Source organism: Talpa europaea, assembly GCF_964194135.1.
Source record: "Talpa europaea genome assembly, chromosome: 11".
NCBI lineage: Eukaryota > Metazoa > Chordata > Mammalia > Eulipotyphla > Talpidae > Talpa > Talpa europaea.
The window spans coordinates 50,209,954-50,236,213 of NC_140078.1; the positions used below are offsets into that span (position 1 = coordinate 50,209,954).

At 43.5% G+C, this 26,260-nt stretch overlaps 2 protein-coding genes across 4 annotated transcripts in view; one reads left to right on the top strand and one right to left on the bottom strand.

Annotated features, from left to right (window-relative positions):
- CCM2 (CCM2 scaffold protein) overlaps positions 1-26,260 on the bottom strand; it is a gene marked incomplete at its 5' end in the record, with an annotated part of 58,446 nt that overhangs the window by 15,848 nt on the left and 16,338 nt on the right. For 2 of the 3 annotated variants that reach the window (XM_084246713.1, XM_084246711.1), the window contains one exon: positions 15,427-15,600. The exons of the other annotated variant lie outside the window; for it this stretch is intronic. In XM_084246713.1, coding sequence (XP_084102839.1) covers positions 15,427-15,600 — 174 coding nt within the window. The remainder of the gene's footprint in view (positions 1-15,426; positions 15,601-26,260) is intronic. 3 annotated transcript variants of the gene reach the window in all.
- On the top strand, positions 8,969-9,409 carry LOC311179821 (small ribosomal subunit protein eS24-like). The gene has a single exon (XM_084247339.1). The coding sequence runs from the start codon at positions 8,981-8,983 to the stop codon at positions 9,377-9,379; it is 399 nt and encodes a 132-aa protein (XP_084103465.1). The 5' UTR covers positions 8,969-8,980; the 3' UTR covers positions 9,380-9,409.

The following is a 26,260-nucleotide window of genomic DNA, read 5'->3' on the forward strand; positions in this document are numbered from 1 at the left end:
TGTAAAATAGTATAGCCAATGGGAAAACAATAAAGAGATTCTGAAAAAAATTAAAAATAGAATTACCATGTGACCCAGTAATACCACTTCTGGGTACATACCCAGAGAATTGATAACAAGGTCTCAAAAAATCTCTATATACCCATGCTTATAGCAGCATTGCTCACAATAGCCCCAAACTAGAAACCACCCAAGTACCCACTGAATGGGTAAGTGGGATAAGGTGATGAATGGATAAGTATATTCATACAACAGCATATTATTCAGCCTAAAAAGGAAATTCTGCAACACGCTACCAATATGGATGAACCGTGAGGATATTATGCTAAGTGAAATAGCATTCCATTTAGATGAGGTATTTCGAGTAGTAACAATCATAGAAACAGAAAGGAGAATGGTGGTTGCCAGGAGCTGGGGATGGATGGTGGAAATGGCTATACAATAATGTTAATGTATTTTAATACAACTGCACTGTATGTACACTTAGAACTGGATAAGATGGTAAATTTTATGTTGTATGTATTTTCACACAATAAAAAGATAAAAGAACTGAAAGCAGAAACCTGAACAGACGTGTACACCAATATTTATAGCAGCATTATTCGCAATAATAAAAAAGTGGAAACAACTCAAATGCCTATAGATGGTGAACAGATAAATAAATATGGTATAGGTACACAATGGCACAGCATTCAGCCTTAAAAAGGAAATTCTGGCACATGCTACATGGATGAAAGTTGAGTACATTATGCTAGGTGAACGAGATAAGCCCACAGTATATAACGTGTGACTCCACTTATATGAGATATCTAGAGAAATCAAATTCACAGAGACAGAAAATAGAATGATGGTTACCAGGACAGGAGGAAGAGGAATGGAGAGTTGTTTACTGACGGGTTTCAATTTTGCAGCATGAAATAGTTCTGGAGATGAAGGACGGCGATGGTTGTACAACAATGTGAACGTTAAGTAATGCCACTGACAGACACTTAAAAATTGTTAAATTTAAAATTGATAAATTTTAGTTTATGTGCATTTTACCATAAAAAATTTATCTTAATATATAGCTTTACTGAATAATTTCACTCGCTAAAAACTCTTCAATCATAATCAGTATTATATTGTATATTAGTTATCACTCTCTAGCTTTGTATCCTCAGATTATTTTGTGCTTTCACTCAAAGATAATAAAAGATGTTCACTATGAAAGAAGAGGTCATATGTCCAGTATTTTGCTGAAACAAAAGACTCTTGGTACTATGTCTACAGGACTATACAGTGATCTCCCTGCTTTCACACAGCCTAAGGACACAGCCCCCGGGTCATCAGTACTGTCTTGCCTTTCTTTTAGTGCCATCCAAAATCTAGTCACCATGCCTCAACCTCAGGCTCACAACTCCCCAGGAGGATTCTACCTTCTTCACAGAGAAGTGAATCCTCCCTGTTTGAATTATCACTGGAAAATATTTATTAGCAAAATAAGTGATCAAAAAAAGAAAATTACTGCTCTAATCCTTATTATAATTCCAGGTGAGACAGTGAGTCTCCTGGACAGTTCTTTCCATGTCACCAAAGTGATATGCTGCATTCTCCTGGGAGATCCTCTGGCCAGTCCTAACCCACACCCAGTGCCTCCTACAGCAGTGTCAGGCCTAGCCCACACCCATTGTGAAGGGGATGCTATGTCAATCAACCAATCATAGTGCATCAAGGACACAGCTACAAAGGGATGAAGCTGAGAGGCCAAGGGGACATTTAACTCGTGGTCACATCAGATCAGTCAGTCCTGGCACTAATAAGATGGAAGAGGAAACGGATTCTCGGGCACCCACTCACCCCACTGATGTTCTGCCATCCTTAAAGGCACTCAGCTCAGCACTTCAGCTCTAAATGGTAGAAAGTGCTTCTAAACCTCACTGTAAGAGATACAGTAAAAGTCCATTTACTTATATGTATGTGTATATACATATATATATATATATATATTTGTTTTGTTTTGTTTTGTTTAGAGAAAGAAAAAGTTTATTGAGGAGAAAAGGAACAGAAATAAAGTGGGACTCACAGGCTGGTGGAACCAGGCCAGGGAGGGGCAAGGGAGCTGCGAAGTCCATTTTTATATTGATCCCACATGAGCTTCCCTGTAATTTCCATCTACTGGCTTTGAACAAATGGTTTCCTAAAGCAGAGCCTTGGCCCTGGCATGGGAAGGGGACACCTGGGTAGATGCACTCATGAACCTCATCCACAAATTCTTCTGAACATTCCTGGCCTGAAGAGCCCATCTCCATTTGTTGGAAGAGAGAGAACTGTCCCCACCCCTCACACACACACTCACACACATATACTTGCTGGTGACAACACTCAGGCCTCAGGTGGGACAGGCACCTTTCACAACAATGTTTGTTCTCCTTGGAGTCTTTCCCCTGCAGTTCCTCCTGCTAGAAGACCCATACCTGAGGTCAAATGTCAATATAGTGCATTGGGGTTCTGCCAGCCCCACAAAGGGGGATGTGACTGAAACCCAAAGGAGCAGCAGGAGCTGTCTGGCACATAGTGGCCCAGCGAGGAGTGGGCCCATGCCTCTGGGACAGCAGGGCGGACCACTGGCTAGATGAGTCTCTCCTGACACAGCATTTAACCTAGTCAGGGACCAGACATGACTCTTAACACTCTGCTAGTGTGGCTCAGCACAGCGTGGCTAGTAGTAAACAGACAAGCGTGCAGAACTGCTGTGGAGAACTGTGGGGAAAGGCTTCAAAAGACTCAGCAGTGAGGGTGCTGGAAGGAAACCACAGAAAGTCCAACAGCTGCCCCCTGGCCCTTGGGAGGACCAAGAAGACATGTCACTCACAAGCATGAGCTGAAAGGAAAGGGGCACTGAGAGACCGTGATGACTGCGCTCTGATGGTGCAGTTACAGAAGGGAATGCTTACAGAACTGGGCTCCTTAGCAATGAGGGGGATGCTGAGAGAGCAGAAGCCAGACAGCCACACTCTGCCACCAGGGCAGGGCAGGGCAGGTGTGGTCCTGTAGTAGGCAGTGACTACAAATGGTCAAAATGGCAGCTGGAAGACCTGGTATGTAGGGGCCTATAGAGACAGCTCTTACAACCGTGCAGCTCCTAGGAACAAGGGGGTGGGTGGCAACAAGGTACACATGAGGTGCCAACAAAGGATTTGCTGAATGTACACAAACTAGAATATCAAAACTGAGTGTGCTGCTCCAATGAAAAATATCAATCCCTGACCTGGTTTCCAGACCCAGAAACACTGGCTGATGGAGAGGCAAAGTCCCATGAGGATGAATCTGTTGACACTGAGGGAAGTACACACCGCAATGATTCTCCCAGTTACTCCAGAGGAACTGTCATTTACTTGGAGAGCAGAATCTCTTAGATATTTGGGAACAGAACATCTAGATGATGCTGATACTCAGGGGTCCAGACTGCCAGAAGGGTCCTGTTAGGGTGGGGAGATGCAGGTGTCGGCAATAAATGGAATCCAGGCAGATGTGCCTCAGAGTGTGTCCCTTGGTCCAGACTCAACTGGTGGTCACTTGCCCACTTCGTGAATGTATAATAGGAGCAGATATACTCAGCAGCCTGCAGAATCCTCACACTGGTTCTGTGACCTCCATAATAGGAGCTACAAGTAGAAAAGGCTGTGGGAAGCCCCTGAAACAGTGCCAGCCTCCTGTTTCTGGCCATGGGCCTAAAGCAAGATTGGTATCATGTCCACAGGAAAAAGCAGAGGTAAATGCTGTCCTCCCAGGGCATCCAGTCCTCAGTCTAGCCCATGCCCTAGTGGGTAGGTTATGTTTGATGACCAAGGTCTGCCACAAAGCGAACGAACAGAATCTTTGGAAGGGTGGATAAGCAGTTTTGGTTTCAGGGCTTGCAACTATTGATGTCACAAGGGCACTCTTCCAGACCAATCAGGAATCACTGATATCCACATGGAATGGACAAGCATACTTCAAGATCATGTTAAATATGCCAGCTGTGGTGACAGGAGGCCTAGTGCCAGAAGCCCAGCACAGAGGCCTGGATCCCTGCCCTTGGCTCATCCCTATGGGAGCTGAAAGAGGGTGGGAAGCCCAAGCTTGGCTCACATATTTGTCAATACGCTGGTGCACTGTAGCCCCTCTCAAGGTGGCAGATCCGAGGCCCTGATAAGGCACATTACCTTGAGAAGGCCAGCCAGACTCTGGAGGTGTGATGGCACTGCAATGGCAAGTGCTTTTTCCTGGCAGGGACTGACATGAGATCTAGGTATAGATTTGCCTCTCCTTCCTCCTGTGTCTCAGTCAACCCCAACCACACCCCCCAAGGCCCAGCATGTCTGATGGGACATGGTCAGTACATAACATCACTTGGATCAAGGAGGACAGCAGCTGACAGCAGCAGGGGCTCCAATGATCCTTCAGGGATGATGTAGAGTCCTACACTATCCGGAACTGGCACTCTGGAGAGGACACCCTGAGAAGATGCCACATCTCTTTAGAATACAGGACACATCATAAACCAACAGTTACTACCCCCCATTCGCCAACTCAGCACAACATATGGGCCTGGAGTCCAAGGTGTGGAAGCAGGAGTATCTCCCATCAGCATCAATCTAAGAGACCCGCTTGGGGGGCATAAGCTTCCTGTCCCCACACCTGTAGGCTCTGGGGGTTTTGAGCCTGCTGCTAGAGGGAAGAATGCTTCTATCAAGGGACACAATGAAGATCTGAACTCAAAACTACCTTTGGGATTAACACTGTGCATGAGCAGCAGCTGAAGCATTGGAAAGTTGGCACGCAAGAACCAAGAAAAAAGACGCCTTCGGTTCCAGAATATGTCCTGAAAAGAAGGGGCAGGCTTATCAGGCCCTCAAAAGCTACCCAGGCAAAGCAGACACTTCTGGAAAAGGAGCAGAGGAATGGAAAAGAGCTCAGGTTTAAAGGGCTAAAATGTGTCCTACACAGATTCACAGTGGCAGCAACATGACCACATATGCCTCAGATAACTAGACATAAAACCTCATGGCATAGAAGCACCAGGTGGGGGCCTCCCCAGTGACGCAAGGGATAAGTCTCGGAATATGAAGCTATCGCCAGTCACTGCAGCATGATTCGATCCCTGGCCAGGGAACTGACCCACATGGTGCAGCAAACCTCTCCTGTCTTGCCTGCTGCTCCCCTCAGCAGTGTATTTCAGTCGATCTACCTGTTCCATTTCCCACTCGGTCTCTGGCGAATTCTCTCACCCCCACACCTTTGGCCTGTACCCCAGTTCTTGTATACATAAATAAATCTTTACCAAAAAAAAAAAAAAAAAAAAAAAGTACCAGGTGGAATCTCCTTGGCCTTTGTTGCATGCACACAAAAGATCAATGGGGTGAGTTTACTGGTGCAGAGGGCTATCACAAGACTTCACCTGAGAAAAACTTTGAGTGGTATCTTTGTCAAAGTGACCCCTCAAACCACAGAAATGCTTCCTACAATGGAAACTTTGTGACATGGGGACTTGCAAATCTGAAGTCTATCCTGGAACTCATCTTGAAATGTGGACAAAGCAAGGTCAAGAATAGGACTTTCGGGGCCTCCCCGGTGGCGCAGCAGTTGAGCGCTGGGCTGTGAAGCTGCACGCAGCCTCTGCAGCGCCGGTTCAATCTCCGGCCGCCTGCAAGTGTCCCACATGGCATGACAGACCTCTCCTGCCATCCGCTGCTCCCCTCAGCAGTGTATTTTGTTGGTCTGCCTGCTCTGCTCCCCACTCTGGCTCTGGTGAATTCTCTCACCCTCCAGCGCTTCTGACTGTACCCAGTGCTTGTATAAATAAATAAATAAATCTTTAAAAAAAAAAAAATAGGACTTTCCCAGGCCTCCCTGGTGGCGCAAGGGGTTAAGCACAGCACTACGAAGCTGTCCGCAGCCTATGCAGCATAAGTTCGATCCCCCGGCCAGCCAGGGAGCTACCCACATGGTGCAGCAGACCTCTCCTGTCTCACCACTGCTCCCCTCAGCAGTGTATTTCAGTCAGTCTGCCTGTTCTGTTCCCCACTCTCTCTGGTGGATTCCCTCACCCCCCACACCTCTGGCCTGTACCCCAGTGCTTATATGCATAAATAAATAAATCTTTAAAAAAAAAAAAAAAGAATAGGACTTTCCCTCCGACAGATAACAGTGATCGAGGAGCACTTGGGGAACAATGTCATTTGCTTGGAAAACTTCATTCATGAAACTGCCTTCCCAGGGAAATGTCTCTAGATGATCTCTGCGCTTTTGTGCCCTTTTCAGCTCTCACTGGCCCTTCATGCTACCAAGAAGAATGGGCTTTCTCAAGATTGACCCATGCGGTTATTGACAGCCCATTCAGCAGCTCAACTAAACCCAGAATATCTGAAAGCACCAGGTACTGGAAGCAAGTATTGTGTTGTTTGTTTTTGAATTGTTATCCATATCTTCAGAGATGATTACTTTCTGCTTTATCTTAAACTGGAGGGAAAGTGTCAGGGGAATGACAGTGATGTTCATGCAGGCACTTCTCATCACACTAGTTCGAAGAATAAGTTCCTGCCTGTTTTCCACATTAGCCTTGCTACTGCCTCTGAAACAAACAAAAGGACTTAATGCCGTGGAGGGAGAGTCCTACTTGTTATCTCTTATATCCTGGGATTTAATGCTGGTGAATGAAAACCCAAATGTACACAAAAGGCAGTGGACCAAGCTCAGGATGTACCTGAACTTGGGAGGTTCCCAGGGTCTTGCTTTGGAAAGGACTTCAAATATAAAGCAGGCAGATAGAAAGGCACCCATGCAGCCAGTGGGTGCTTCCTTATATGACCCCAACATTCCTGCCCATACGTGGGTAGACATAGCAATCAGTACCTGGTGGGGCAGGATGACAATGGGCTCAGAACCCAAGGCCTGCAGAGTCAGCAGCCAGGAGCAAGGAATGTAGAAGGAGCAGTAAAGGAGGGACAGTAAATACTGGCTATGCCCTTGGGAACCACTGAAGCTGTGTCTGGAAGGAGTGAACTTAATTTGAGAAACAACTGGATTGGAAAAGCACCAGAGGTGCTGCAATGCCTGATATGGGGGCTGCCCTAATCTCTTCCTGGCCGGTGCACCCAGCCCCCACCCATTCCAAGTGATGGCTAACAACAGCTTCCTTGCTTGTGAGCACTGCCCCCAGGGAAATGCTGTCACCCAGCCCAGGGAGTTCCTGCTGCCCTCCCCCGCTCAATCCTCCTCAATGACAGAAGAGGTCCACTGAGCCACCTGCCTTAGAGCCCAGGGTCAGAGGGGCAAAAATTAACTTCAGCTCCAGCATATCTCTTTCTTCTGTACTTTCCCATTTCCCTCACCCCCCTTCTCCTGAGAGCATGCCCTGAGTAAATAAACCATCTAACATTCTCTAGCTTCAGGCTCTGTTTCTAGAGAACCAGCCTATGAAAAAAGACAAGTGACCAACTGGGAAAACAAACTAAATACAGCAAAAGGTGAACCTACCAACACATTGAGAGCTACAGAAAATGTATAAGAAAACCACAAGCACCCAACAGAAAAAGGATTGTAGAAAGACACTTAAAAGAGATCTGACACTTGACCACTGGACCGACCACTGGACAAGACAGTCAACCTCACCCATAAGCACAAACTACAATGATGGGTTATTTTACAATCACCAAATTGGCAAAGATAAAAAGTTTGAATATACACTGTGTTTTCCCTAAGTGTGTAGAGAAATAGGTACCCTCACACTGCCAATGGCATGCCAATGGTTTCACACCAACATAGTGATCTAGAAATATCTGTCAAATTAAAAGTAACTTAGCCTGACACCTAGAAATTCAACTTCTGGTAACAGCTGGAGACAAATATGTTGCAAAAGATCACTGGTTAAGAAAAATATGGTATGGCTGCAACACAGAATAGTATGGGGTAAATTTGTGTGTCCTAATGTGGACACTTGAACTATATCAAGATGTACTACTGCATGTCAACAACAAGGTTTGAAGTTTGCACTATGTAATCATCTTTGAACAAATGCAAGTGTACTCGAATGTGAACAGACTGCCCATGCAGAGACACAAAAAAATGGTGTCAATGATTCCTTCTCCAGAGAGGGAACTGATAACTACTTTTCACCAAGAACTTCTCTATACTATTTGAATTTTGTACCAAGTACATAAGAGATAGTCAATCAAAAACAATATAAGAAATAAGAAATAACAAAGTTAGCCAAGAAGCAGCCAGAGGTTGGTGTCACAGATGTGATTAATTACAACTGCCGGCCAGAATTAAGAGCCTGCACTGCACTAGGTACTGCAGGGCAAATGTCAGTCTATGATGAAATATAGTGCTTGTGTTTTACAAAGGATTGGTAAAGATGAAATGGAAAATGTAATTAGTGTTAAATAGAGAAGCTATCTATATTGGCAAGCATTCAAAAACAGAAACTACTATTAAGTTCCTCTTAACTTTATTTTGTTAGCATTCATTCTATTAATAAATACCAAATACCTGTCCTAAAGAACCACACTGGAGTATGAGGAAGTAACTATTTCCTCATCACTAGTAAATTTTGCTATCACTTTTATTTTATTGAAGTGATACGTGTACACAGTTTAAAAAGGCAAATAGCTTCCCAAAAGCATATAACAAAAAATGACAATCTCCAGTCCCAACCCTATTGGGACAGTCCTATAACCTGCTTCCCAGAGGCACCACTCTGGAGTCTTCTAGTGGTTTCTTCTGGTATTTGGGCCACTTTTCTAAATAGTGGGTTTAGACTTTACACTGCTACTTCTTGATTTGTCATTTGAAGCCGCTGTTTGTTGACTTCCAAATAAGGCAGACAAAGATTTAATTCATATCCCTACTCCCACATTCTCTGCCTTTCTTTTCGCAATTTAGGTGATTTATGACTTAATCGTTAATTAAACTTTTTATTTTTCTTTTCCTCCTGGCTGCCTGAAGATCCACCGCCATCATGAATGACACAGTGACTATCCGGACTAGGAAATTCATGACCAACCGAATGCTTCAGCGAAAACAAATGGTCATTGACGTCCTTCACCCCGGAAAGGCAACAGTACCTAAGACAGAAATTCGGGAAAAACTAGCGAAAATGTACAAGACCACCCCTGATGTCATCTTTGTATTTGGATTCAGAACCCATTTTGGAGGTGGCAAAACAACTGGCTTTGGCATGATTTATGATTCCTTGGATTATGCAAAGAAGAATGAACCCAAACACAGACTTGCAAGACATGGCCTTTATGAGAAGAAAAAGACCTCAAGAAAACAGCGAAAGGAACGCAAGAACAGAATGAAGAAAGTCAGGGGGACTGCAAAGGCCAATGTTGGCGCTGGCAAAAAGAAGGAGTAAAGATTCTGCAGTGACTTTATCTGTATCTGTGGTGATTATGCAGATTTTTCATGCAAGGATTAATAAAACCTTTTATGTGTCTGGCTGTTTGAAAAAAAAAATTAAACTTTTTATTTTAGGATGACTGTAAACTCACATGACATTGTAAGAAATAACAGAGATCCAGCGCAATTGAACCCTTACAACCAGTAGTCTGCTCCCAGGTCAAGTCAAAGACCATCCTATCCCCTCAAGGATCCCTCCCATTTCTGTTACAGGCACACCCACTTCCTGCCGACCCAGTGTCTGACTTAATCTCTTGTGAACACCAATCTGTTTTTCATTCTAAGGATGATTTACAAAGAGAACCAAACACTTTGTAACCTTTTGGCATCACCATGATCCTCTGGAGAGCCCAGCAGGCTGCTGAACCACTCAATGATTCATTCCTTTTTTTGCCACTGAGTAGTGTTCCATGATAGCCATGTACCTCATTTTGTTTAATCATTTACCCACTGGGTTGTTTCTAGGTTTGGGCTATTATAAACTTTGTACAGTTATTTTTGTCAACACAAATTTTCATTTCTCTGGAATAAATGCCCAGGAGTACAACTGACAGTCATATGGTGTTGCTTAATTTTTAAAGAAATTGCCAAATTACTTTATAGAGTGGCTGTACCACCTTACAGTCTCACCAGTCATGAACAAGAGAGCCTCTACATCCTCACCGCATTTGGTATTGTCATTAATTTTTTACTGCAGCCATTCTAAGAGGGGTGTAGATATCTTATCATGGTTTAAATTTGCATTTCCCTAATGGCCAGAGATGTTGAACATCTTACCCTGTGCTTATTTGCCATCTGCTTATCCTCCTCAGTGAAATTTCTGTTCATGTCTTTTGCCCAAGTTCTAATTGAACAGCTTGCTTTCTCTCTATTGTGTAGGGAGGGTTCTTTATATACTCTAGATAAGAGATCTTTAGCAGATATGCGGTTTGCCCATATCTCCCAGTCTACAAGATCTATACTTTCTCCTTTCATCCCTAAGAGGGTTTTCTGCAGGGCAAAAGTTTTAAATGTTATGAAGTTCTGTTATCAACTTTCCCTGTTTATCATGTGAAGTCTAAGAACTGTGCCAAGCCCTGTGTCATGAAGATTTTCTGGTTTTTTTTTTCCCTACAAGTGTCACTGTTTCACATTTTTCCTTAAGTTCATGATCCATATTGAGTTAATTTTTGCATCAGGTATGACATTTATAGCAAGGTTCATTTTTTTTCTCGCTGGGTGCCCAATGGCTGAGGTGTTCTTTCTCCACTGAATTGCTTTCTTCCCTTTGTCAAAAATAAGTTTGTGTGGGTTTGTCTTTATGCCACTGATCTCTCCAATAATACTTCACAATACCTTCTGTAGCTATAAAACACATCTTGAAATCAGAAAGACAAATTCATTCCTCTCACTTTACTCTTTTTCAAATGTTTCAGCTTTTCTGCTTTTTGCCTTTCCATATAAATTTTATAATAACCTTGCTCTAGCAACAAAAAAATCTTGCTGGAATTCTGCCAAGAATTGTATCAAATCTGTATGTCAATTTTGGGTCAACTGACATATTAACTTGGTTGTTTTCTATAATGGATGAACATGGTTGTTTCTCTTTTCAGATCTTCAATTTCTTTCATCAGCTTTGTATAGTTTTCTGCATGCAAATTTTGTAAGATTTATACCTGTACTTCATTTTTTTTTAAAGCAACTATAAATGGTACTATATTTTAAATTCTGGTGCCCAAAGAATTATTGTTTGCATATATATCCCATTTTTCTGAGTTTTTATCATGCATGGGTGTTAAATTTTGTCAAATACATTTTTTGCATCAATTGATCCATCTGATCATATTTCTTCCTTAGCAATATTGAACCAATTCCACATTCCTAGCATACAGCCAGTTGGTCATAAATGTATAATTTTTTTAGATATTGATAAATAACATTAGCTAATATTTTGTTGGGGATTTCTGTATCTCTTTTCATATTTCTGGTTTTGTAGTTTTTCTACTTTTGGCATTAGAGTAATACTATCTTCATAAACTGAGTCAGAAAGTGTTCCTCTCCTACTACTTGGAGGAGATTGTGCAGAATTGATGTTTTTTTTTTTTTTAAGAGATTTATTTATTTATGCACACAAGAGCTGGGGTACAGGCCAGAGGTATGGGGAGTGAGAGGATTCACCAGAGTGGGGAACAGAACAGGCAGACTGACTGAAATACACTGCTGGAGCAGCGGGCAAGACAGGAGAGGTCTGCTGCATCATGTGGGTGGGTCATCTCCCTGGCCAGGGATCAAACTCATGCTGCAGTGGCTACGGGATAGCTTCATAATGCTGCATCTTAACCCCTTGCACCACAAGGAAGGCCCCTGATGTTAATTCTTTAAATAGCTGATAGAATTCTCCAGAAGTCGTCTGGATCCCGACAATTTTTTTATAGGAATTTTCAAATTAGATACTGAATTTCTTTAATAGTTACAAGACTATTCAAATTTTCCATTTCATACTGGGTCACCTGTGATAGTGTGTGCTTCTCCACAAATTGTTCCATTTGTGAGTCTGTTGTTTGAGAATATAGGCTAACTTTGGTTCTTCAGGGTCTCTTAGCACTTGAAGAAAGACATTCCTTCCGGTCCATGGTTCCTGCTGAGAAATCTGTTGTCCTTCTGTTTGCTCCACAGAATTTATATTTATTTGCAAAAGGCTGCGCTACCCATGCTTTCAAGACTTTATTTTTCAGAATCATCAATCAGAATTCATGTGATTCATGAGTCAGAATCACATCACACTGCCAGGTCTTGCTGTGAATTGCTTTGGGTTTAAGATATCTGTGGTATGATAAGCTTCTTGAATCTCTAACTTTGTCTTTTGTCAAATCAGAAAGTTTCAGCCATGACCTTTTTTTTTAACAGTTTTCAGCCCCTCCCTCCAGAATTCCAATGACAGACATGTCAGAAAGCACTCTAGCACATGGTGGAAGGGGAGCATACCCTGCCGCTGCTAGGTGGATATGGAGGGCTCTATTCTCCACTGGCCTCTGCAGCCACCTCTTTACTGTGGGGCATGGTGGGCATTCTAGTTCTGCATGGTCTTCACTGACACCCAGTTCCTTCCAGGGCTCATTGGGAAGGAAAATCCCTTCCACTACTCAGGGGTGGACACCGGACCTCACTCGGCCTTGCTGACAGCAGCAGAGGTGGTGGCAGAAGTTTTTTCTGTAAAGTTTGGCTGGAACTAAGCAATTATTGTTGAATATTTTCATCCTGGTAGGTCATCCTTTCCCTGGTCCTTCACCAGAGAGAGCAGGCTTTTGTCTGTACCTACTGGGTTGCCAGTTTCAGCTCCAACTCTGGGAGATATGAAGCAAAAAGAAAACTCAGGGACATCACCAGTAGGTAGTTCTGTGGGCCCCAGGGTGCTTGGTGCAGGGGTTAAAGACAGCGCTATCCAAGTACTGCCAGCCACTACAGCACTAGTTCAATCCCTAGCTGGCCACGAAGCAACCCACATGGCACAGCAGACCTCTCCTGTCTCGCCCACTACTCCCCTCAGCAGTGTATTTCAGTGGATCTGCCTGTTCGGCTCCCCACTCTCTGGTGAATCCTCTCACACACACCCCCACCTCTGGCTTATACCCCAGTTCTTGTATGCATGAAAAAAAAGATTTATTTATGCATACAAGAACTGGGGTACAAGCCAGAGGTTGGGGGGGAGGTGAGAGGATTCACCAGAGACAGACGGGGGAGCAGAACAGGCAGACTGACTGAAATACACTGCTAAGGGGAGCAGTGGGCGAGACAGGAGCGGTCTGCTGCGCCATGTGGGTAGCTCCCTGGACAGGGGATCGAACTTGTGCTACAGAGGCTACGGATAGCTTCACAGTGCTGTGCTTATCCCCTTGCATCACCAGGGAGGCCCTCTTAGAGTCTTCTTAATGCCTGTTGCATCTGTGATGCCCAAGATTTTTAGTAGCATTTAATGGGAGAAAAAAGAAGAGTATATTTACTTCATCTTTCTAGAAACAGAAATTCCCAACCTTTACTTTTTCATGGTTTAATATGGACCCACACTTCCTTCCATTTGTTTTTTTCCCTACATACTATTCTAATTTTTCAGTTCTTTGAAAGCCTCTACCCAAACATATAAAATCATTTGTTTCCCTTTCCCAGGGCTCTCAGGCCTATTTTTTGGATTCCCATCACTCTGGGGATTCTCTCCCCTCCATACTATACCAGAACTCGACACTGAATTCACATTTTCTGCCCTTTGTCCCTGTGCTCAGATGCAGCACACCCTCCACGAACTTCCTCAGAGCGGGGTCAGCAACTCACATTTCAGAAACCTGCATTTCTGGTCATATGAAGGGATCCTTTTAATCTGAGAGTGTGTCCGTTGGTTAATTCTACAAAATGTGCTTGTATTACCCTCTCAATAATTTCCTTCTCATTCCATTCAACAGTCTGTCTTCTCATGAGTCAAACATGAACCTGCTACACTAATCCTATAATTTCTTTTTTCTCATTCTTATCTTTTGTTTACTGATTGTCTTTGATTATTCTTTCTACGTGATTTTCTTGATTTTATCTTTCAAGCCCTTTAATGATTTTTTTATTATAAATTTTATTTTTATATTCCCCATATAATTGCGACTCCCTTATTTTGACCCCAATCCCTCCCCTTCCCGCCCCCAACCCCCCAGAGAGTGTCTCTGGTTCATAGTTGTTTGTTGATTTTGATTTTTACTTTGTTATAGTTACTCTTTTTCCTGGTCCCTTATTTAAGTTTTCTAGATTCCTGCTATGAGTAAGACCATCCGGTATTTTTCTTTTTCTTTCTGGCCCTTTAATGATTTTTTCAAGATATGTAATTGACATGCTTTTAATGCCGGAAGCTCCTATACTCATCTTTTTAAAATTTAACATAGATACTGTTATTTAACAACATTTCCTCTTATCTTTCTGAAAAATTATGCCCTTCCCACTCTCCTATTGCGTTGCTAATTCATTCACGTTTACTTCTGTGTTTGTCTTGAGCTCTATCTTCAGGTTAAATGTCTTCCTCCTCTCCTCATATGTGTTCTTCTCTCCTCAGCTGCCTGTGACTGAAGCTGTGTGCAGAGGCGAAGTCACTGACAACCAGCTGGCATCCAGGGTCACTATCCCGGTGGCACTCTGCAGGCTACTCAGTTTCCCCATAAAAGCACCTCCAAGGATGCTTTTGGGAAAGGCCTAGTTGCAGACATTCTGAAAGCTTGGCAGAGAAAGGGGACTGCAGATCTAATCATTCTGTGCACAAGATTTGTATTCATTCTCCTTCCTGCCAGGTGTCCCACATGCAAAACCTCTCTAGTTCCATGTTTCTATGGGGAAGGCCTCCCACCTTCCCTTGGGATTGGGAAAGTCAATCATCTGACTGTCAGAAGAGAACGGAAATTTGTTCCAGGTAAACACATGGCCCAGTGCCCAGCCCCAATCACTGGGGGCCCAGCCAGATGGCTCCACATCCTCTGAGGAGACTCAGGTTCATCAGCATCACTAATTCAACTGCCCTATCTTCACCAGTTCCTTCTCTATCTTTATGGGCCTTGCTCAACACTGTTGTCATGTCTCATTCTCTGACTTTTTCATGCATTTATCTTCACTGTAGTGTTTTGGGGGGGATGACATCATGTTGATCCACAAGTGTTTTGGACACAGGCTTTGACAAGATTCAGGAGACCTGCGTCCTAGGCTGTGACAATGACACACAAAACAGCACTGAGTCTCAATCAAGGAACCAAAAATACGTGGCCTGCTTCAAGAGAGAGGAAGTGGCATACTAGTGTAGAAAGAACCAAAAACGGAGTCAGAAGACAGAAATCTGGGGTGTGTGTACCCAGTTATCAGACATATCACCAGACATGACAATGGTGGCAGCTTCGAGTACGGCATCCACGGAGACGTGTCTCACAAACAGCAGCAGCTGCTGGATCCTCCAGAGGGGCCTTTGCTGTGTCAGGCAGGTTCATCCTGCGGCCCATGGAGACTTACCTTCACCTCCTTCTCGATGTAGTCACTCAGCAGTCTGTCGGGCTCGACGCGCTCAGGCAGGGACAACACCACAGTGTGCAGGGGGCGCCTCTCTGTCACCTTCTCATGGGCTTTCTTATCTCTACTCTTTTCACCTTTTAGGAATACTCGTTTAAATGGCGACACAATTCCAGGCTGCAGGCAGAAATGGCAATGATTTGAGTTCATTATTTACAAATGCTTTGTGTTTGTTGTACCTATGGCTAACAATCAGGAGTAGCCAGACAACTACCACAGTCCCCATGCAAACAGATGCTGGTCACTACCAATCTGGTGAGACAAGGACCAAGAACACAAAGGCCAGACATCACTTTTTTATGGCCAGTCAGCCAGGGTGCCACTGCACCCAGTGCTACTTTGGGCAAGATCAAGTGTCAGCTCTCAAGGTCAGTAATCTCATTGAGTGACAAGAGGATAGAAAGGGGAGGTTCTTCCCAGAAGACACAAACACAGCATCACTCCTATACTTCTAAGGCCTGCAAGGTTATTTCACACAGGGGCCTCTGAGGAGGCAGGAAGGTGTGCCCAGGCTGTGGCATCAACAAGGGACACAGCTCAACAGTCAGAGCCCAAATCATACCTCTTTCCTCATCTGTAGTAACCCACATGCTAGTGCAGCATTTCCTCCTCTCTTTAGGGGCTGATCAGCACCTGGGCAGCCTCACAGCCTCATCAGTGTCTGGAGGCCAATCCTATAAGCAAAGTCAATCTACAGAGCAAAAGGAGGGAATTGGGTGGGAGGAGTAAAGAATCCTCCTGAGAACCCATGGGAAGGCCTGGGATTCCCTCTAGTAACTGGAACAAAGTCCTCCAAGTCCTTAACTGCACAGACGAGCAGACAGCTGCCACAGTCACAAGGCACTCATTGCCCACAGACACTATCAACCCAAAGGAACACAAAACCACAGAAAACCAGACACCTACATGCAGGCTTAGCAGAGAAATGTCAAACTCAAACTCCAGCTAGAGACCTACAACAAGTTGAGAAGTCAATTTCTGTCATTTTCTCCATAATTCTGCCTGTCGGATGGGTGATCCAGCCCCAACAACAGCTGGGACCATCGCAGGCCTGGCTCAAACCAACACTCACAGAATCAACAAAATATACCTGTTCCAACATTTATTATAGGTTCTCTTTCTAAAGTTTCTCCTCTGCATGTGCGAAATTCAGTTGCACACTGGACTCCACAAAATACAGTACCACAAAACTACAAACCTTGTGAGGTGCCTGGTCAGCTAGTCAACCTCACACATCAAGGGTGAAGAGGTACATGACTGCAACCCACAAAGGCCATGAGGCCTGACTCCCCGCAGAGCATGTAGGGCCCCACACTTAGATCTGCAGCGTCAGGGGAAAACTGGCAAAGAAAGATCACACCTCAAAAAACGAACCCTGACAAGTGAACCCCCACATTTCTCCCAGCCATACACCCACTCTAGCTGCATTTCCCCCGCTGATCCTTGGTTTACCTTCTTCTTCGAAGTCTGTGACCTTGGAATAGCTGGCTTTTATTCCAATGGCCCACTAAAACTGGTACTGGATAAGGAGATTCAATAAAAATAAAATAAAACAACACAATGAAACATCTTAGCTGCAAACACCAGCCAGTGTTGCCACCATAGCTGTTGCTCATTCTTCCTGGGAACCTGATGGCATGCAGATCCCTGTGCCTGGACATCAGATGCTGCTCAGGCCTTCCACTTGCCCTTCTCTGGCATGGTGTGGGGCTATACTATTTCCAAAGCAAACTGGTGAGCTGAGCTTTCCACCAACTAGAAATTGAGCTAATGACCCAAAGGATGTCATGAAGGTCTCCAAAACCATCTATATAAAGCTCTATCACATCTCTGATGTGTTTTGAGCAAGTAAAATAATGTCAATGATTATTGTGATAATTTTTTTTACAATATTATAAAAATGTGTCTCTTCTTCACCAGCTGTCATTATGTAGATGACTGCAAAGTCTCAGTCCCTTCCCTCCACCCATCTGCACACATCCAATATGCTGAACTGGCACACCCACAATGAGCAAGTCTTCCTGCCCCAGAACCAAGATAGCCTGTCACAAGGTTAAAGCCCAGAGATCCCCTAACTCCTCCCCTAACCTGGGCCAAGAGGATCTTCCTCCGCATCCCATCTTCATCCTGGAGAGATGCCACACTATGACCTGAAGTACTCTCCTCCTTGCCCTAGAGTATTCTCTCCTTGTCTCAAATAACCCCCTCCTTGCCCTCCTCACTCTGGAATATCCTGTCCTTGCCCTGGGGCACACTCCTCCTTTACTTGCAGTACCCCCTTCTTATCCTGAAGCACCACTCTCCTTGATCTAAAGCAATCCCCCTTAATCTCAAGTACCTCTCCTTGCCTGGAAAACTCATCTCCCCAAAGTGTCCCCTCCTTGACCTGAAATACCTGCTTCCTTCCCATGCCCAATCCCTCATCACATCTTACCAGGGATAGAGAAACACTGATCTAAGAAGGAAAGTCCACTAATAATCAAATTGGATGATGTGTAACTTCATTTTACTTGTCATTTACTTGAAATATTCTATAACACTAAGGTTTTTTTTAAAGAATGACTCTAACTCCTGCCTATGGCTGCTTACATTTAGCTGACACAAGCATGCCAGCATAAAGTTGAAACCGTTATGTGAAGATATGCATTCTAACAAAACTACCGCGCCACCTCAAGTCACTGCGGAACAGGAGTGGCAGCTGGCCTGGAAAACAGAGAACATGTCACACAGATGCACACCCCACTCTACCTGTCGGGAACTGGAAAGTACACAGCTGGGAGCTGGGGGACAGCACACATGGTAAGGGGGGTTTGCAACAATTCCAGAAACACAAATGAACAAAAGCGTACCAAGATTTTGGAAGTGAAGTCGCTCTTGAACATGAAAATATAAGGGGAAGTTCTGATTGAAAAAATAAGCCAAGAAATAATTAAGAAAATTTTGGCACACAGGATTGGGGTTCCAGTAAACCACCATGGATGCTTTAATTCACTGGAAAATTCTCCAGATCTATACACAGTGTTGAAAGTGGTTTTAGCTCATGCAATCACTCATTCTCCAGTCAACAAGTACTTTTACTGAGCACTCATGTTCATCATTACCAAATTCATAATCTTTGTCCCCAAAAGATAAAAGGACTGATTCAACCCCCAAAAGGAGCATAAGGTTAAGTCACACTTTCTTTTTATGAATGGAGTTCTTTCATGGGGTGCAACATGGATTCCATGTGTGCAAAGTCTTTTGGGAAGAAACTGTGGCCCTGAGGTTACCAATAAAGGAACCTGACAGGAGTCCCAGGCACAGAGTCAGGAAGGAAATCCAGGGCTTCTGAGGCACCATTAGCAGAGAGCAGACTTCTCACATGGAACAGAGTTACTTGCATTAACTGAAGAGATTTCTGGAGTGGCTCAGAAACAATCCCCAATATTCTCACAATATTTTCCATCTTACACATAAAATACCTTTTGAAGATGAAAATGTAAAATGCAACCCTTGGTTAAACAAACTCTAAATCTGGACCATTGAGCATCTGCTTAGTGCAGCAGCCCTCCTCTAGGCCTAGCCAAGCTGCCCATGTGCCAGGTTTATCAGACTGAAGCTCAATTTAGCAGCTCACTTGTGGTGACTATGCTCTGAATGACTGCATTTCTTAAACAAATTACCAGAAGTTAATCTCCCCATCAGAGTATCTGTTTACAAAATTTACGATGATAAATGTGTTTCATCTATGGGTCACTGGCCTCTACCTGGGGATCAAATGTTAATAAGGCGACATACACCAACAGGCCCTTTGCCCACAACACAATACAAAATATTCTAGGGAAAGAGCTGAACCATTTAGGAAATCAGGAAACATGCACCAAGGAATAGAAATAAGCTCAAGTGGGACTCAGAAAGTGTTCAAGAATTCACTCATGTGTTTTATTTAATCTCACTGTACACTGCAAGGCAGGTTTGACCTAATTCATAATACAAAATTTCCCCTGAACAAAAATTTTCTAAGTGCAAGATTCTAGTGTCCTCAAGTTCAGCATTCAGTAAACATTTGATGCATAGTCAGCATGCACCTGGTCCTGGGATTGTATCTCAAGGTACCCTGTCATGCCCAGTCCCCAGTCTTGGGAGGAGGGGGAAGGAGGAACAACAAGGCAGGGACCAGGCCTCAAGGATGCAGAGGATGACAGAAGAAGGAGCCAAAGCTGCGCAAAGCTGGGAGCCAAAGCTGGGCAAAGCTCTCCATTCCAGTGGAGACCTAGCCTGCTCCAGTGAAAAACAAACAGGTGCCTGCCTCCCTGTAGGGGTGGCCTGAGGGGCACTGGTGCTGGGTCCTGGCATGCAGAACCTCCTGTGAATGAAATTCCAGTACAAGTCTGCTAGGTGTGGGTGTTCTCCTTCTTAACTTTCCCCTAAACCATTTTCCAACACAGACCTCGGATCCTAAGTGACCCCCACTGCACATGAAGATTACTTTTAGCTAGCAGACATGTGGCCTGACTCCTTCAGTAAAAGACAGATGAAACCAGCCTACAAATAGTCCTTCATTTTGCTCACAGTCCTCCAGGAACCACTGGTTCTCAGACCCAAAAGCCAGCACAAACCCTTCATATCCAGCTTCCCATAACAGGAATCACAGAATTTGGTCATCCTAACTTACAAACACACCACTGATGGAATCCAACAGTCACCCTAAAAGACTCTCCATGCTGGATTTATACCTACCTCATTTGCCATGGGAGACCCCATCTGAAAAATCTGGTTTTGGAAGAATTTCTGTGGAGAAATTTTGGTTCCTCCCGCTCTGCTGACAGTTACTATGCATTCTCCCCTATTTACTTGTGGTACTGTTGAAAAATATGGTCAGATGTTAGACCTCCCTCTGAAAAACACATGTGAATGAACAGGAAGAACAGAAACCACAGTTTCCTTCTGCAGAGCCCACTGAAGCTGTTTATGCTTTAAGAAAGGTTAAGAGGCAGGCAGCACTCTGAAACTGAGTGCAAAATCCAAACAGGCTACAACACAAAAAGACACACAGGGGACTGGCTTATTTTTCTTAGTAAAACCAGCACATCTTCCTCACTACCTCCAGGTCACAGAGCCCATGGGCAGCCTCACCACATTTCTAGTTAGCATTGAATAGGCAGCTAAAGGGTAGTATTTTAGAAGTCCAGCTGTTCTGCAAATGCAAATGTCCAAGCTAAAAAGAGTTACCACCAGTCAAGAGCAATGCCAGGGCCACCCCTCCGAGTCACAGGAGCTGCTGCCCTCAGCAGGAGGGGGACCTATCGACTGACTGTTTCAGAATTTGCTCCAAGGGAACAGCAGTTCTGGGACTTGAGCAAAGAACTCCTTCTAAGACCTCTTCCTGCCTCCAGGATTCCTGAGTTTGAGTGAGTTTTGCCACTAATGTGTGTGTCCCTGAACAAGCTCATTTTAACTTCTGTAGTGTCAAATCTCCTAACTTAGAAAAGAAGCTGGATTGAGAGTGAAGACTGTCATATCCTGGATATTCCTGAATGACCTGTGGACATGAATGGGAGAGGCTTTTCAACTATGTGTTCTGGTTAATTATAGTGACCACATATGCTCACAGGTCAACATAATGAATATAACTTATTAACATTAAGCTGAACCAAGTCAAAATGATTTAACAATTTTCTGCCTATAAAAATACAATTTCTTATGCCTCAACTCAAACTGTGACAAAATTCAGTATTTCTTGATTCTGAAAAGACTGATTGTTCAGATCAGTAACTTCATGCCTCAATTATTATTGCATGTGCCCAGATGAAGAAGGTCCAGGAAAACACTACTGAACTAGATTTGTTTGACTAAATGTCTAGTATTGACTGGATCATCCCTTATCTCTTCAGAGACTGAGGGCAGAGCATGCATTGTCTGGACTCCAATTTCTTCTTTGTAAAAACTGCCCCCTCAGAGCAGGACCAAGTAGCCTTGACCTCCATCACAGATTCTGAGAGAAAAGGGAACCAAGAGTAAGACACAAAGATCCCCATCAATATCCTGGCCTGAGCCTGCAGACTATTCCCACCAGGGCTCCTTCCAAAACACAACCACCCTCCTCCTGAGACATGAGGAGGAGATATGAGGCAGGTGCTGCAAAGGTGGAAAGGCATCTTAGAAATTACAAATGTGACTGCCAAAATGAAAAGGTCGACAGAAAAGCTGAATAATAAAATGGACATAGCTGAAGGTCAAATTAGTGATGTGGAGGAAGAGATGCAAGTCAGAAGCCAGAGCACCCGCTGCCTGCTATTTGGGGCTACTGCTGAGAATGATACTCCTAAAAATGAATATTCAAATCAATTTGATACCCCATTTAAGCAATGTTAGTGGTCCAAAGAATGCTATTCTCTTAGCCAGAATGCATCGCAAAATAAAACTGTACATAATGATTATTATACTTTAAATTTTATCAATACAAATTATATGAGATTTCTTTGCTCTCTTGTATAAATATCAATTTTGCCTCTTGGTCCACAAAGCCTAAAATATTTGCTATCTGGCTCTTCACATTACAGCTTGCCAATCCTATCCTAGAACATAAAGGAAAAGATGAAAAATTTAAAAATATAAGAAAATTTAAAGACCACAGAGCCAAAACCATAAAGTCTCCTGGTGACCTCAGAGGGGCAGGCAGAGGCATGGAAGGATATAAGTACAGAAGATGCTGAAGAAGGATTCAACTGAGTTACACAGAAAAAGGCTCATACCAAGTAGGCAGATTCTTAGACCCTGATTCTTAAACCCTGGATTCTTAGACCCATCCTCATAAAATTATAAGATCTCAAGAGAATAGCTGAAAATTTCCTATCAGAAAAAAATGAGGATGTTAGCTCTAAATGTAAAGGATCAGACCACCACTAAGTGTTTTGAGACAGCAGGCAATAAGAAATTCCCTCAAAGTTCTTAAGGGAAATTATTTTGAACTTAGAATTTAAGAAAAAGCCACTATCAATCAAAGTTTACGCAACATAAAGGTGTTTTCAAAACTGCAGTGCCTTGGGATCTTTATAACATAAAACCCTTTTTGAAAAACATACTACAGAATGTATTACCAGCAAAATAAAAATAAAGTCCAAGTAAGAAAAAGATGTGAACTCTAGGAAAGAGCAGAACCCAGACACACAATGAAGAAAAATTCCCAGGATGCAATAAGCTAACAAAGCAACCCATACAAACTAAAACTGACCAGTAGAGGGCCCCAAAAGAATGTAAAATACATGACTATGGTCCTAGAAGTTCCTGATGATTGATAGAAAGAAAAAAGAAAAGCAACTTACTAGAAACTCTACAAAATGTTTATTTAAAAAAAAAACCCAAGACCCCAATGTGAAACATACAAAAATATGACCTGATTCTGAATACCAGCAGACAAGCTGACATTCTCCACCTGACCTCAAATTCTTGACATACTTCTTCAGAATTACAGGTGCCATGGCAGAAAATCATATTTTTCCACTCAGTCTGACCAAACCACACGGAACAGAACTCACGCTAAATTAAGGTATAAGGTATACTTTTTAGCTTTTGGACGTCTGTTTCTTCCAGGTGTTTTCAGGAGCTACTACAAGAAACGCATGGTTTGAAAAAGAAAGATGATGAATTTAAACTGACAGTTCTAACTCAAAATGAATCTAATTGGATTTAACTTCATACCTGCATCTTTTTGTTCTTACATGAAAATCTTGGTTCCTAACAACATGTTTACATGGTTGCTATCTCCTACGTAGATTTTAGGGCCTGCAGTTTGGTGATGCCATGATAGAGCTGCTCTCTTCAGACTGGGAGCAGACCTGGGAGCAGGGAGGAGGGCACCTGAGTCCAGTGTGTTTCCCAGGACTGACTTCCCCAATCCTTGTCACCAAGCACTCCCCAACACTGGTGCTGTCACTCACGGGCAATGCTGGGGTGGTAAGAACTCGACCTCATTTCTCCTTCCAAGTGTTTTCCCAAGGCCTGGGTCCAGCAGACATCTACTCACTCAGGTCAGGATCATGCCTGCAGCTCCATTCCTTATGCAGGGCAGAAGGGTAACCTGGGAGAAACGCCTTCCAGCTCTGTCTACTAAGGAAGGAAAGGGAAGGGAGGCTCTAATTCACTTTCAACATGCACTTATAATTAGGAAGTTAACAAAGAAATATTTTCCACTGGATCAAAACCAGTAACAAATTGCCAAACATAAAACTCTACTTCTAACTCTAGGGAAGTGTTGTTTCTTTTTTTTTTAACAGAAAATTAACTGACAAATGATTTTTTAAAAAAGGGCAGATGGAAGGCTGAAGAGAGAAGCCAGCATCTGACCTAGTGGCCTTATTTCTTTACAGCACATGAAGACTACTACAGAAAGACCTGCTGACACTCTAACTCCCCCAAAATACAATATAATCTCAAAAAAAAAAAAAAGTCTATTAAATGTTTATTTTGGAGCTTGTATATCCTCTCACCCATACCCATGACTCTGAAGTATTTTCCAGTATGTAAAGTGGTGCAGAAAACAGTACCCTCAACTGTTGGGGGTAGGAGATGGAGGGACAGAGACATGTCACAGGGCCTACAGGTCCCAGTGCAGGGCAGAAGCCCTGGGCACACTGCATCTCTGAGCTCAGGGTCCCTCCAACAGCATGACATTAACACCCACTTCGAGGAAGGTTCCATGATTGCACCAGGCACTGTGTTTATGTGTGGCAAGCAAGTATTGCTTGAGCCCCTCTTCCTTCCACACCACACTTGGCAGGCGCCCTGGAGGGAAGAGGATGCCTTACCCTCAAGTCCCTAGCAAATCCACTAAGGAAGAGGTGAGACAGAAGGGCAGCTCTGAGTGCTGCCTAAAGTCCCTCTAACTCAGTCTTTCATATCCTTATTATTGATTTTATTTAGCTGCAAAGGCCAGCAACGATAAGGATGGCAAAAGCACAGTGAGCACCATCCTCTGACCCTTGGTCTAATTTGGATACAACATAAAGATGCCTTTTTCCTCCTTGGTTATTTTGGTCATCATGAGGTTAAAAAAAAAAAGTCAAGTTGAATGCTTCATTCTTCTTGTCACAGCTTTCACAGCGATGCTCTGGTTCCTCAGCAACTGCCTAAGATAAACCATTAGTGGTCATTTTTATGGAGCTCAAACTGCCCCACCTTTGTCCAGCGGGAGCCTCTTCCAAGTGGACCCTGGCAGCTGTGCCGGCACCTCTGAACACGTTCTCCTCAGCCCTGGAACTGGCCACTGCTCCAAGGAGCACTGCTACCTTCTGGAGGAGAATACAATTTCGGGTCACCACCGGCACCAAGAGGGCTCACTGGCAACAAAGAGAGAGGAAATAAGCTTCTTGTGGTCAAGAGAAATGACCTCAACTTCATAATGAGTGCATGATATTTCCAACTCAAATTTAAAATTAAAAAGTTTTTGGTTAACTCCACTGATCTTATCTGCATGTTTTTTTCCTAAACTGAATGCCAGTGTTGAATGATGCTAATGTGACTACATTTTCACTTTATCATACCACAGTTGCAAAATTACAATTCCATTGTTACTAGTAATATGATTAATAAAAACAATTTGTTCAAGGTTCTATATAGTTAATCTCCTTAGTGGATATCCCACTGAGGGCATATTGTCCAACTTCTGTGATTTAATTACTTGAAATAACTCTTCTCTATGAGGTTATGCCTTTTTGTTGTTGCTATGCCTTTTATAAATTTTTATTTTCTTATTTAAGTGATTTCAAAATGTTTTCATTTAATTCATCTTATAAAACTGCAAACCTGGTTCCAAAATGAGAAGGCTATGCTAACAGGTCACCCCCACCATCACCTCCAGGTATCCATTTGAATTTTTTTTTTTTCATAGAAGGACTGGGGTGTAGGCTAGAGCTGCAGGGGGTGAAAAGATACACCAGAGTGTATCTGCTAAGGAGAGCAGTGGGTGAGACAGGAGGTGTGCTGCACCATATGTGGGTTAGTTCCCTGGCTGGGGATCAAACTCAGGCAGGCCGTAACAGTGACAGCACCAAGACTTAACCTCTAGGCTACCAGGAAGGCCCAATACGGTTTTGGCATAAACATGCATGGATCAATGGAACAGAATTAAAAAACTCCAGAAATAAATCCACTAATACATAAGCACTAAATTCATGATAAAGGAGCCAGGACCATACAACAGGAAATGAAGGATCTCTTTAACAAATGGTGCTGGGAAGACTGGACGCCCATATATAAAAGAGTGAAGTTGGATTACCATCTATCTCCATGCACAAAAATAAATTAAAAATGAATTAGTGACCTAGATATAAGACCTACACCGATAGGGCCTCCCCGGTGGCGCAGCGGTTGAGCGCTGGGTTGCAAAGCTGCCCGAAGCCTCTGCAGCATCGGTTCGATCCCCGGCTGCTCCCCGGCCACCGGAGGAGGGTCCCACATGGCGTGCAGACCTCTCCTGCCGCCCGCTGCTCCCCTCAGCAGTGTACTTCGGTCCTTCTGCCTGCTCTGCTCCCCACTCTGGCTCTGGTGAATTCTCTCACCCTCCCACCCTTCTGACTGTACCCAGTGCTTGTATAAATAAATAAATAAATCTTTAAAATTAAAAAAAAAAAAAAGACCTACACCGATAAAACACAGTGAGAAAAGCACTGGCTATACTTTTCACATCAATGATAAAGTTATTTTTAGAGACTTGACCCCTATTGCAAAGGAAATAAAGGCACAAATAAGCAATTGGGATTATCTCCAAACAATTCTACACAGCAAAAGTTAGTATAAG

Excerpts from the sequence above, each read along its gene's own strand:
- LOC311179821 (XM_084247339.1), top strand. The coding sequence starts at position 8,981 with ATGAATGACACAGTGACTATCCGGACTAGGAAATTCATGACCAACCGA.